The following is a 14,366-nucleotide window of genomic DNA, read 5'->3' as shown; positions in this document are numbered from 1 at the left end:
TGACCTTGCTTTAATTTAAGTGAATTAAAGCTTGGTTAGAAAGCTTCTGCTTTATTGTGAAGATTTTGTAGCTTTTGCATTTCAGACTGGCTTCATACCTGACATAGCAGTTGTGCAGATATGGTGAGTTATTTATATCCTGTGAGTACTTCAGCTTTAATATTAGCATGGTTCTTAGCTTTGTAATGCATATTGCCAGTTTTTAAAGGTAATATTAATGACTTTTTTAATATCACTGAATAAAAATTAATTAGCTGGCTTAAGTTCTTGACTTATGTAAGTCTTTAGGTTGTTGCACTAATCCCTGGTAAACTTTTTTTTTTCAGGTGATATCCATGGTCAGTATACAGACTTGCTTCGATTATTTGAATATGGAGGATTCCCACCAGAAGCTAATTATCTTTTCCTTGGAGATTATGTAGACAGAGGCAAACAGTCTCTGGAAACAATTTGCCTACTACTGGCATATAAAATCAAGTACCCAGAAAACTTCTTTCTCCTAAGAGGAAATCATGAGTGTGCTAGCATCAATCGAATCTATGGATTTTATGATGAATGTAAGCAAAATCTATTACTTTTGCAAGACTATAGCAGATTAATACTTTGTTTTGGAAACACTTGTAGTTGTGACTCTTGTAATGAAAGGATTTCAATATTCTGTGAACCTGCTTTGAAACTTTCTAAGTTCCAAGACAAGATTAAAGTCACTCTGGAGTGATATTTTTTTCTTCTGCTGTCCTTGAGGTGCTGTTGTAAGAGATTGAGATGTTAGTGTGCTCACAGAATTTGCTAGTGTTTTTGCTTAGGCTCTGATATGTATTGCAGGTTGTCTTTAAAAACCAGCTTCCTCTTCCTAATGTCACACACTGTTTTTGCAGGCAAGCGGAGATTTAACATTAAGCTGTGGAAGACCTTCACAGACTGTTTTAACTGTCTGCCTATTGCAGCCATTGTGGATGAGAAGATCTTCTGTTGTCATGGAGGTAAGCTGATGGCTGCTTTTAGAAGCTGTATCTAAACTTATTTTGGGTTAATGCTCTACCAAATGGAGTGTGGCTGTGTGTACCTGATATTTAACTGGTGATATTTAACCTTGTGTTGTCTAAACATCATGCTTTTCTGTGCACTTGTCAGTAGACTGTCATTCTTTACCTGATACACATGGCCTCTTGTGCCTGAGGGGGAAGTGCATCTGTAAGTATTCCCATCAGTGTATCCCTCTCTGAAGGTTACTTAATGCTAGAATTATTGCCTACTTTGCCACATTACCTGTTGCTGTTACTATATATCAGTGCAGCCTTGCTGACATTGGCATCCCTAGCAGTGAAGAGTGGCTGTCACAAGTAACCTTGGCTCTCTACTTTATCTCTTTAACCATTTCACAACACTTTGGTGGGTGGGACTGCTGAGGTCACAGCAGTCGATCCCGCAGTTTGAAGCGAAGATTTGTTGACCCTGGAACAGATTAGGCATGGCTTGCATGGACTCCATAAAGCCTTTAGTGCAAGACACTCTACATTCTGTGGGTACCTGTCCCAGTGCTGCCCTGTTGGTGTACTGAAAAAAATGTTGGGTGTTGATTTGACTGAGGGCTGTGACTTGTCTAAATATTGGAGCGTACTTGGGTTCTCTTCTTTGTAGAGCAGGCCTTGCCATGATTTTACAGGCAATGATGTTTAACAGGTTTTCAGAAGCTTGCAGTGTCAAACAGTTGACAAGAATTTCAATTAATTGTAGAAAGAGCCATCCTGCCTTCTGCAGCTGTGTTTGCAACAGCCTCCATTAATAAGCAACTTGATGCCTTTCTCTGAGTGATCTAGAAATGGTTTGGTAGATGTCACACCTGTGTTGCCAGTGAGATGGAAATTAGTGGAACAGAAAGCAATGCAGAAACATCTAGTTTGAACACCTCCGTTTCCAGACTTCAGGAGGTTCTATTGATGGCTGCCATCCTGCCTTTATTAATTACAGGTATCAATTCAAGAGCTATGCCTGTATGGAATGTGCTTTAAAAATGGTCTGGAGTATTCTTGTGTCTTGTATTGAAAGCTTCTGCCTTCAGTGCCTCCTAGAATAAGCTAACAGGGTCTTACACAGAACATGCTCTGAGATCCTGCTAAGTCCCTGTAAAAACATAGTTAATGCAGTAATACACTTGGGTCTGCCAGTCTCTGGGTAGCACTGAGATGTCAGAATAACTGTTTGTTTGCAGCTCATCTTTTAATCTTATTCTCAAGCCATGTGATGGTGTTTTCTTCTTTTTAAGCACTGGTATCTATCTTACAGGCTAGGTCTCATAGTTTTAAGAATGTGAGATAGAGTCACTTCTGCACCTAGGTAGCCAAATATCAGTGGCTAAAAACCCATGTAATAAATTTGTCTCCAGAACAGCTTATGAAAGAATTACTGTTTTACTATCAACATATGTTTTAGAATTTTGGTTTTTTGGAAAACAGAGCATGAATAGTAACAAAATACTGGAGTGTTTCAGGCAAACAATTAAGTTTAGGCAGAAGATAATCAAAGCAGCTTAGCAGGTAGAGCAGAATTCTGTGACAAAACCAGTAGCTTTTTGTGTGTATGCATTTGAGACCTGAACCATGAGAAAGAAGCCTCAAGAGCTATTTTTCAAGAAAAAAGATTTAAAGTTTCATTGTAAATGGGGGGGGAGGGGAGCATGTGTGAATTAAAAGTTTTCCTATTTGAGTAAACAAGAGGTTATTTTGTGCATAGTATGCTTTAAGGATCTTTTTATGAAAAACAGTATTTACTTTGTTATTCATTGCTAATTGGCCCGTAAATTGTACAGGCTTAGTCTGTAACTGAAATTATTGCCACTCTGAACTGATCTGTAGCTGTGAAACAAAGTGAAAAGACTACTAAAGTGCTGTGTGCTCCTAATAAATGGAAGTGGACGTTCAGCACAGAAATAAGCTTTGCCCTTTTTCCACTTTTCTCCAGTCCTTTCCAAACTGCATTCCAGATCCAATGAAGTAATGGACTGTCAACGCCTTTTCATGATGTTACTACTCTAATAGACACTGAGGCAGCAACACAAACCATTCAACTCTGCTGGAGGTTGAAGCTAGCATATAGATATAAGGTAGGTGCCTTTTTTACTATATTGCGCATTTTTGCATAGTTTATTTTAAAATTATTGCCCTCTGGGATATAATAAAACTTTGCAAAACCGCATAACATAGTAAAACAAAAGGCACCTAACTTCAACCCCAGTAGGCCATCTACAATAGCTTAATATATTGAGTCATCTCTTTTACCCAAACTTTTCTGGATATCTGTTTTGAGTTACCCATCTTGCAATCTAACTCAAACCTCTCTTGCTATCCCTGTCTTTAAACGTTCAAGCTAGTGAGAGGATCTTTCATTGTATCTTTTCCATCAGCTCCTCTCTTCCCACATTCCTCACACATGTAATAATTTGTCCTATTTATAAAGGCTGTCCTCTCAACTAACTTCTGACTTTGCTCTTTATCTCACTTCATTAAACCTTATTCCTTAACTATTTCTGACTTCTCCCTTTCTCTCTGCATTGTATTCTGTACAGCATTGGTCCTCTTATCTATGACAGCACTCTCTAGCTCTAATCTTTAGAGAACTACATGGTTAGTTTCAAGTTTCTATAAATGAAGTCCGTATTGTAGTGTCATATTGATGGAATACATTGGTCTTACCACACTCAGTTGAAGCTCTGAGATGGGAGTTGTGTTTGTACAGTAAAATACTGCATTTATGTAGTATTTTTAGGCTCTGGAATTCTGTTTTTCTTGTGACATTAATGACAACAAGCTGGATGTTGATGTTTATCTCTACTTAATTTACATAGTATTCAAAGATTACACTATAGAAATTAGTACCTATCACACTTACTTTACCAATTCTACACAGTCAAAGAGTGGTTCAAATCAAATTTGATGAGTCTGCCAGGAGTAATGAGAATTCTTTTTTTTCCCTTAGGGAGGAGGTGGTCTTATGCTTCAAAAATATAGTATACTGAGTATACTTAAAGGTGTTTTTCCTGTGCTTAGCTGTTGTGACAAGACAACTTAATTCTGTACTTTTAGTATGCTGTAGGTTTCAGCAATCACTTTACTGGCAGCAGCTTTACAGTGAGCTTTGGCATTCTTATATCCTCCATTCAACACTGATCATGTAGGACTTTTCTCTGTAGGTATGAATTTGAGACGTTAGCAAGGGGAGTTAGGGAATACTCTGGGAAAGAAATGGTTACATAAAAGTCTGCAAACCTGTAGGCAATTCTGTAGGGTTTTGCTGTTTTCCAGTAATGCAAAATAGCACAAAAATGGACAGCTGCATGGTTGAGACGTGGTTTGTAGTAACATTTTCTTTTAAAGAATCATAGAGTGCTTTGAGTTGGAAGGAGCATTAAGGGGCACCTAGTTCCCAGTGACCCTGCTGTGGGCAAGGAACCTTCCACTAGACCAGGATGTTCCATCCCATCCAGCCTGGTCTTGAACACTTCCAGGGATTAAAGATTTATTTTGGGTGCAATCTGAAATGCTGAAAGCTGTACCTTCATAGAAAGTTACAGACTGGTCATGTTTATTTCACTGAGACTGCCCATTGCAATCTCTGGGTGCAGTGCCATGTGCTAATGAAATGTGTGTGCAAATAGATCAGATCTGGGAAAGTGGTAGATTTGTCAAAGTTTGAAAGGTGATTTTCTACTAGAATTTATTTTATTATTCCTGTATTGTTGTGTTTATAGACTTGATTAATACTCCCTTTAAGTAGTTTACTGTTAGATTTCTGCCATTCTTTACAACCTCAAGGCAAGAGCATGAAAACAGCTTTCGCAAGGTGATGACGATAGAAGGCTTTTACTATAAGATTGCTTCAAGAAAAATAATCCAAAGTCTTCATACTTGAAGAAAAGTTCTTCAAGTCTGTATCAAATTCTTTGGTTTCTGTCAAATATCATTGTTCTTGTAACATATACATTGTCACTGTGCAAACTGATGTTAGCTGAAATTATTTTACATGGTGAAGTGACCTTTCCAATGACAGCTTTCTTCTGTCCTGTTCAGAGTTCTGGACTGAGTCAAATTGATATGGTTTGTTAACACAAAATGTGTTCCATCACAAATTAGGTCTTCATGTTCTATTTTAAAATTTGCAGCTTTCTTAATTAGATACCTTGGCCTAAGTCATTTAAAACACTTAGTACTGTTATTTAAGGACACATTAGGGTGCTGTAGCATCTAGCAGGTTCTCTTTCATGCCTGTACACCCCCCCAAGCAGAGGAGCTTTAGGGTGTGTAAACTCCTCAAAGGGTGGCTTTGGAATTCCATGCTTTAATTGCAGTTGCATGTTAATGGCTAAACTATTGAAAGATAGCTGTGTCTTCACTAAGTGTTTTGGGGTTTTTTTGAGTAATCAAAGTACTGTCATTTTGTAATTGACTTAAGCAGCTGAGCTACAGTAGATGACAACCTCCATGGCTAAAAGGATGGTGATGAGAAGCCCTTGCTAATTTCACTTGCATTATTCTCTGTCCTCTATTCAGCAACTTAATTGTCTTATAGCAAACTGCCTTCTGTTTATGTTGCAGTGGAAACAATGGATGCTGTGTGCCTTTGAACCTCAAATCTTGTGTTCTCTGGAACCCTTTCCACAGGTAAAATGCGTATATGAGTCACTTGTTTTCTTGTACTTTTACAGGACTGTCTCCAGATCTCCAGTCAATGGAGCAGATCCGGAGAATTATGAGACCTACAGATGTTCCTGACACAGGTGAGTGATATGAAATTTACTGTAAATAAGTCTTAATGATGAAACAGGTTTAATCAATTTCTGTGCAAGCAATGTAGTGACTTAACTCTGTTCACAGTACAATATTCCTTGGTGCCTGTATAGGATGTGAGCCTATTCCTCATGATGGCTATGCTATCTGATGTGTTAAAGGTTGTTGTCTGTGGTGTTGTTGTTTGTCATAGCAGAGTAGGGTATGTTTTTTGATACATGTTTTTGGATACATTATTCACAAGTTTCCTTAAAACATCTTAGAAGTGTAATGAAAGATAAAGGAAACGGAAGAGATCATTCCACTTGCCTTGGTTTGGCACACACAAACCTTTTAGTCTGTCAAAGAACATAACTGTTCAAAGTTAAACAGTACAACAAAGTTAAATTTCCTGGGTGTTTAAGTATTTGAGCTTCTCTCTGTTTGTCTCCTTCCTCATTCAATTTGAAAAATACAGCTCTTACTTCATTGCAGTTGGCATTTCAATTGCATCTATCAATGTACTAGTTGGGAAATTTTCTTCTTCTAGGTTATTGTTCTGTTTATAAATGTTGGATGCAAATTGCTAGTGCTTCCTGTACTATGTTCTTTTGAATGGCTTAAATCAGTCTTGCTCAGTGTCTCATTTATTACATTTATTTTTTACTAGTGGATTGAAAGACTGTTGAGCAATACAGTGGGATAACTTTTAAAGTGTTGATTTCAACAGTGGTCTGAAATTAACTTTCAGAGGAGATATAAGATCTGAACCTTTTTTTGAACATAAGTTACAAATAAGTTAGAAGAATTCTGTTTCCTGTGATGTTCCTTGGCATGGAGTAATTCAGGGACTAATATTAATATATCTACTGTCCCTTAAACAACACCACTTCTGTGCAAGCCAGTATATACACTCCTGACACTAAGATGCATTATAGACTGATGAGTGATTGTTTCTGTAGTATAAATTACTATACTGTTTGTCCTTTTATGCTACTTATTCACTCAATGCATAACCAAATAAATGTCAGCACAAACGAGTCAATCTTTGCATATATCAGTGTTCCCAGAAAAGAGGGTTTTATTCAGCAGGCATAATAGTGCTTGAGGCACCCCCACTTCAGGAATGCCCTTACAGAACGTAGTTCTTGTTTCCATGGACACTCCACTGAAATGATTTCTCTTCTTGGTACCTCCTAAAAATAAGTATGCAGATTTTTTGTAAAAGGTTCTTGTTTTGCGTAGTGTTAATTTTGCTTTCAGAAGCAATAGCTGTGTGTGTGTACTGTCAGAGCTAAAAAAAAATGTCCCATCAGAGGCGTGTGTGCTGTGGTGCAATGACCAAGGTCTTCATCTTTTGGACCTATTTAAGGAAACCAGTTTTACATAATGGAAGTAAATCTTGCAGAAAATTGAAAATAAACTGACATAGTCTCACTTCCATTAAAGTTTTAAGCCCTTCAAAGCTATCTCTTTGTGGAGGGGTGTCACTTGGGGAATATTTGTGTTGATACGAAAGTTTTGGTAGATGATCATGTGGCTGTGCTAGGATTAGATCATTATGATGGCTTCTTTGAGCCTGATGAAAAAAGGCTTTACAACTTCAACTGCAATTTAAAGACCTCTTAGGACAGATTTGTCTGTTGTTCTGTATGACCCTAGAGATTATTTGATTTTGGGGAAAGAATAGAAGAGGAAGCACTCACTAAACAGCTGAGACAAGCTGCTTCTATCACTTGTTGGGAACTCATTGTAAGAAGCCATTAGAGATTGCAGGGCAAGTATTGTTTTGAAAACAAAGTTATTCAATATAGAACTAAATTTCAGTAAAATTAAGTTCTTGTCATGCACTGATTGTATTCAGTAGTTTATCTCTAGATGGAAATATTATCTAAAATCCAGTTGTACTTGTTCTGTTCTTTCTCTTCTAAAAACAAATCAAATTTTAGCCTGTTGTTAGAGAGCAGCTGTGTCTGGTGCCAAAGACCATTTGATAAATATATGTAAATATAAAATGGTGTAGTTGCAGAATAGGTTTCAAACATTGGTTTGCTTGATTACAGCTTGAAGGATCTGTTGTTTAAGAAATAATACCTTCAATATTTTGTTTAGCAAGTAACCAAATGTAAATGTCAGTCAAACTTCTGAATGGTAGATGAAGGAGCCTTCTGGCTTATCTTTCAAATTGTGAGACAGTGCTGTTAAGTATTTATATGTCCATGGGTCATCACAGGTAAAGAAAGTACAATGCCTTTCAAACATTTGGGGGTTTGTTTGTGTTCCAGTTGGATTGGCCTGGTTCTTTCTCATGCTAATATTAATGGAAAGGTCTATATGTGTAAAGGCATTGCAGTTGATCTAGAGAAATCTTTTTTAATACCCGGTGTTAACTCCAGAGTTGGCTGACCTTTTGTTAGCAGCAAAAAAAAAAAAAAAAAGATCTTGACCAGTGCTGAAATGCCAGAGAGGTTTATTGTTCTAGCTTAGCTTCCAGACTGGCTGTCACGAGGCTTTTTGAAACAGTCAACAGGGGTCCTTGCAAATTGACAGTGCTACGTGAGACAATGTAGTTTTTTGCTGCGTTACGTTTTGATTTAGTCATCTAAGGTTCTTCATGAATGGCAGGAAAAGTAAGAATCAAAGTTGTTTGTGTTCAGAAACTTAGAGTACAAAATTACTTACTGCCTTTATGACTGGCTTTGCATAGGACTTTTAAATTTACTGCACCTTTCAAACTAAGCTTTCTCGGTGAGCTGTGAAATTGATGGTTGCCTGTTAATACACATGCACTTTAATATTTTTAAACTCCTTTAATGCTCACTGTAAACACACTGAATATTGCAATAAAAGATTATTTCAGAGAACTATTTGAATCTGACTTTTTTAATCTCAAGGCATTTTCAGCGGTGAGGGTGTAAACAATCTCGAGATTCAGACTGTACTCTTTGTCTGAGTTGCAGTGTAAGTATTGTTGCATTTGTCGTTAAGGCTTATTTTCTTTAGGAGAGTTGCTCTGGTAATTACAATAGAACTGGTTTGCGTTATCAAATACCTCCCAAGACTGGCCTTTTTCATTTTTATTATCTTTCAAAGGTTTGCTCTGTGACCTGCTGTGGTCTGACCCAGACAAAGATGTGCAAGGTTGGGGTGAAAATGATCGTGGGGTCTCTTTCACTTTTGGTGCCGATGTGGTCAGTAAATTTCTGAATCGTCATGATCTGGATTTGATCTGTCGAGCTCATCAGGTATGAATTTTGCTGCTGTTGCTTCTTAAAACCTCTCCTGCTCCTTATCAGTAATGTATATTTGGAACTTAATTTGCACTGTGTTATTTCTAGAGACAAAAATCTTTCTAATAAAGGGCCTATAAAGGCTGTGTCCTTTTGTTGGCTCATGTTGAACTGTGTGTCTAATGTCAGTTGAGTAGAATACTAACTCTGGATTTCTCCATTGATGTCTTCCTTTTGTACTGTCTGTTAAATGTTAGACTTATGTATGTGAGCATCACAGGTAAAGTCTCAGATTTAAAGGGGCAGAGTGACTTGAATTTGAGATTTACACTGAAGTTTGAGTTCTTCACTTTCAGCAGTAGACAATTCCCTGGTAGTTCTGACTTGAACTACCTCTACTTTGCTTCATGGAAATATTAAATGCATTTTGACTATCTCTACAAACAAGTCTGTACATAAAAACTTTCACTGTTTGCCAGTATTTTGATTCAGCAATCCAGGGTATTTTGGCATAGGTTTTTTTATTTCCTCACATTTCAGTCAGGCAGTTTTTGCATTGCCAATCCTGAGCACACTTTTTTATTAGGTTACTTCAAGCAAGAGTGCTACTTAGGTGGACATCAGGTTTCAGTTTCCTGTATAGCATTTCAGTTTCATTATTTAGTCTATTTTAGAAGCTCCCTCTTGCTGTGGAACAAAAATAGGCTCTTCATTCTGTGTCACTGTTAGGCTTGGGTACACTATTAGAACACTTAAATTTTTTTCTTTGTAATTTTACTGCTAAAACATTAGAGAAGATTTAGTATTGATTCCACATGCTGACTGGATTTCTTAACTGCTGATCAAGATTACTGCCAATTTTCTAAGTCATATAGTTGATTCAGTTCTTTATAAAAGGAGGATGATATCTTATAGAAGATAATGATGATTGCACCAAAGCAATCAGTTGGGTGTATTTGTTGTACACATTGTATGCTACATTGTAACATAAAGCTTTTATTTCAGAAAAGAGGGAACATCCTCAGCTCATGCATCATACTTCTTGCACAATTGTAAGGGTGTATCATGCTCTTAGGCAAGATCTGGCAGAATCACTCTTTTTTTATAATTTTGACGCTCTAAAATCACCTACACTTGAGGTGTGTGCAGTCAACACCAATTTAAGCCAAACTTAATTGTTTCAAGTTGCAGTGAAGGGGGTATCCAGACCTCGTGTGCTCCAAACTAATTAGGTCAAACATCCACATTCTGTGTATAAAGCATTAAATGCTGGCAATCCTTACGTTGGCAGTGTATAATTGGACTTCAACTATGAAATTATTTAACATTCAAGCTGATGTGTGCTTAACATTTGAAGTGTCAGACAAGGGGTATACTGTCAGGTAAGATAAAATGAGTGAACTTGTCCTGTCTGAAAGTCAAGACATAAAATAGCTGTTTGAGTTCCTTTATCTTTCTAATATAAAGTGTAGTTTGCCTCAAGATACTTTTTTTGTTCTTCAAAACTTTGTATGTGAGCCGTATTGATTTCTCTGGTGTTGCCAGGTGGTTGAAGATGGATACGAGTTCTTTGCTAAACGGCAGTTGGTCACCCTATTCTCAGCTCCAAATTACTGTGGAGAGTTTGACAATGCAGGAGGCATGATGAGTGTGGATGAAACTCTGATGTGTTCCTTCCAGGTATGGTATATTTGTGCAGTAAGATGACTGTAGGTGTTGGGCTGTATGGACCATGTTAGTGTGCTCGTGGCTGTATTGATGGTTAGTGTAAAGCAATATTCTTGGGCTACAGAGGGGACTGCACAGGAGGCTGGCATTTGTGAACAACTGGAACTGCAAACCAACTGTTCTCCAGAAAACTGGAATTTGATATTTTCCAAACTATTACATATTAAGTTGTTCATTCTATTCAAATGCTCATTTCAAAATTTAAAGTTTAGTTGGGTGATTTCTTTTTTGTCATACCTAATAATTGGAGTACACAATTATGCAAACTAATGGTTATAGGGACCCTTTTAATACGGCTGCTGTGATCAGATTTTAGTCCCTATTCCTTCTTGGATGTGTTTTCAGTGCCTTTTCTTTCCTCTTTCCACCTCAACATAGTAGTAGAACTAGAAGGATTTAGAGTTGCTGCTACTGTTGCATGTAGAGCTAAGAAATTTGTAGGGCTGCGATGTGATTTCCACCCCCTCTCCCACCATCCTCATCCCTATTGTTCCTGCTGAACAAGGTTTCATGTGGGCTTAAAAGTATCTGAAATGTTTTTAGTTATTGCTGACTCAAAGGAACTTCTTTATTTTCTCTAAGATATTGAAACCATCTGAAAAGAAAGCCAAGTACCAGTATGGTGGACTGAATTCTGGGCGTCCCGTCACTCCACCTCGCACAGCTAATCCACCGAAGAAGAGGTGAAGAAAGGAAATAATGGTAGAAAACACCATCAGATCTGTCAAGGACAAAACTCCATATTACAATATATAATAAGTGTGCACTGTAAAACCATCCAGCCATTTGACACCCTTTATGATGTCACACGTTTAACTTAAAGAGACGGGTAAAGGATCTTTATTAATTTTTCTAGTAGAAAGATGTGCGACACTGTATTGTAACAAGTATAGCTCCAAGTTCTAATATCCAGCATAGAGAGGAAAAAATTAGGAAAAACTATTTCAACTGCATATTCACATTTACCACGGTTTTTAAAGTTGACCAACATCCCAGTTAAAACTTGGTGTAATAGTTAAACCAGATGAAAGCATGATGTTCCATTTGTGTAATGTGGTCTTATTGTTGCTTAATTGCTTTTACTTTGGTTATTTTGTAGCTAGAATGATGCGAATATGGTACCTAGTCTTATTTCCTGGCTCTTTGAAATTGATATGAGGAAGGGGCTTTCTAGAACAGCCATTGATCTCTTATCCCCCCCCCCAATCCCCTGTTTTTTCATCATAATGCCGTGTGCCCCATTATAATGCAAAGTTTATAGTACAGTAGTCATTAAAAGGCAAACTGAGTCCCAAATGCCCGGACTGGACAGCTTGGCAGCCAACATACATTAAGACAAAAAAATCTGTCCTGACCTTTTTACTTCAACTGCCACACAATGAATTTGTGCACTACACTATTTTAAATTATTGACATTACACTGTGCAATGGCACTTCATTTAACTTAGATAGGACAAAAATGGTATTGCCTATTAGTTGGTAACTTGATTTAGTGGTACCTTGGCTTTAGTTTTATTAGCATGAAACACCTTTGGCATGCTTAGCTTCCAGGTAACTTCCTACCTGCATCAAAATTCATCTTACATAGTTCCACAGAACATGAAGATCCTTACTTGCTAAGCCTTTGAAAGCTGACATTCTTTTTCAGAAGAGGGTGTGTTTAAATGGATGTTCTTCAACATACAATAGGCTAGATGATGGGTGGTGAGCTGAAATTGCTACAGGAATGTCCAACTTTATAGTAAGGCTTACATCACTAAAGAATCTGTCATTTGGATTTTCATGATCAAATTTCATATACTATTGTATAGACTGCTGCTTTGTAGTGTACTATAGTAGCAATAATTTCTGTACGTGATCAAGAGTTAAGCAGTATTTTCAGTTCTCTCCTTTATTAAAAGAGCTAACATTGGCAAATGACAAGATATAGAGAAGATACAAAATATATAGTAGGATAAATGAAAGGCACAGATTTGTGGTGCTTTAGGATGCAATACTTATTGGTCACAACTACAAAAGCTTTTACTGAATACTGTCAAATTTGTTAGATTCTTTGGGGGAAGGCTGCAGATTTATACCATTCTAAATGTGCATCAGTAGATGTAAAACTCTTGACTTCAGTATTGTCTTTGAAAATGTTAAATTGAGGATTCTAGTAACTTATGTTTTATGAACTGGCACATTATATAATGCAAGAGATATATTGATTTCTGACACAGTGAGCAAGTTCTTTAAAATGGATTTAAGTCTCTTTTCTAATTCCATTTTGTTTTAAATGCATATTTTAAATGTAGGTTTTTTTCATTTAGTAAAAGTTGTCTAATTCATTTGAATGAAGTCTGACTGGTTATTTTAACACCTGACTTACTCAAAACTTGTGGAGTTGGTTGTTTTTAAAGAAAAGGAAGTCTTACAATATATCTATCTGTTATTGATTTATACTGGGTTGGTCTATGGTTTTGAACAATGGTTTATTCTATCCCACTTTAAAGCAAACATCAGTTTCAATGCTTAAAATAAAATGAAATAGATTTTTTTGATGTTGTTCAAAGACACTTGTTCTTGAAAGTCAGCAGTAAGAGCTGTGTGAGAGTAACTGCAGTTTGGGACAAGGTAATTTATGGAATCTAATCTGTAAGCATTGACATGGTAACTTCCTGCTCTAAGTCATTGCTTACTTGAGATTTATTTTTGCAAGTTTTGAAAATGCTGGGTTTTACCAAGTGCCAGCCTCTGTGTTACCAAACATCTGGATTAACCCTTTTCCATTTTTTTCTTTTGTTTCTGGAACAATGTCTTCTGTATCATAAAATGTCCAGGTGTAAAGCTGTATGTTATGTGAGTACCTAACATGCTCGCTTGTGTTACAGATGCTATGTCAAAAGAAAAATAAAGTCTTCGGGCCTTCTTCTGTGTCCTAAAGAAATAGGAAAGTTTTAGTTTGTTTAATGGCACTAGTAAGCCACATTGGGTGCTGGTATTCTGAAGAATTGCTATTTTTACATAGCAGCAGTCATTTGGAAATTGTTTGAATGTTGTTTTGATTTCTGGAGAGTTGGAATGTCTGCTAACATCCCTCATCATCTATATGGTGGAAAACACACATGATGTAGTAATCTTACCCCTACAGATATGACTGATATTCCATACTAAAAGCAAGTCTGATACATAACAGAACTCACCACTTCAACTTACATTTACAGGGTTAGTATGGATCTCTATTTTTAATATTGTGTATTCTGGGAGAAGTAGAAAAAATAACCTCAGTCTAATTCTATGCAGATAAAATTAACTTTCTTCCATGGAAATTGCTAGTGATCCAATGGCTAATAATTTTTCACATAAACATCTTGTCTGTATAAGCCTTGAATACTGTTAAATAGCATGTGTAGTGTGCTGGGAATAAACAGAAGCATTCTCATATGGGCTGTTGAGAGGCATATAAAACATTACACCATTTGAGATGTGCTTTTGCGTGTTTATCCCCCCACCTTTATCTGACAGGAATATTCATTCCATGTTTATAGTAGAGTACACATGGCACACAATCTCTTATCTTTTTCCTTTCTGGTCGATGGACATTTTGAATTTCCCAAATACTAATTTAAAGTATGCTGCAAGGGATACAGCTTTGGTCTCTTTTGTG

At 36.9% G+C, this 14,366-nt stretch overlaps 1 protein-coding gene across 1 annotated transcript in view; it reads left to right on the top strand.

Annotated features, from left to right (window-relative positions):
* Positions 1-13,646, top strand: part of PPP1CB (protein phosphatase 1 catalytic subunit beta) — a 29,441-nt gene extending 15,795 nt beyond the window's left edge. The window contains exons 3-8 of the mRNA XM_036379527.2: positions 327-557; positions 879-983; positions 5,702-5,773; positions 8,856-9,007; positions 10,538-10,672; positions 11,303-13,646. Of these exons, the coding sequence (XP_036235420.1) occupies positions 327-557; positions 879-983; positions 5,702-5,773; positions 8,856-9,007; positions 10,538-10,672; positions 11,303-11,407 (800 nt within the window). The 3' untranslated portion in view covers positions 11,408-13,646. The remainder of the gene's footprint in view (positions 1-326; positions 558-878; positions 984-5,701; positions 5,774-8,855; positions 9,008-10,537; positions 10,673-11,302) is intronic.
* Positions 13,647-14,366: the final 720 nt, after the last annotated feature.

This window comes from Molothrus ater, chromosome 3 (genome assembly GCF_012460135.2).
Source record: "Molothrus ater isolate BHLD 08-10-18 breed brown headed cowbird chromosome 3, BPBGC_Mater_1.1, whole genome shotgun sequence".
In the NCBI taxonomy this organism is placed as follows: domain Eukaryota; kingdom Metazoa; phylum Chordata; class Aves; order Passeriformes; family Icteridae; genus Molothrus; species Molothrus ater.
The sequence above is the reverse complement of the archived record's forward strand: the minus strand, read 5'-3'. Positions and strand labels throughout refer to the sequence as shown.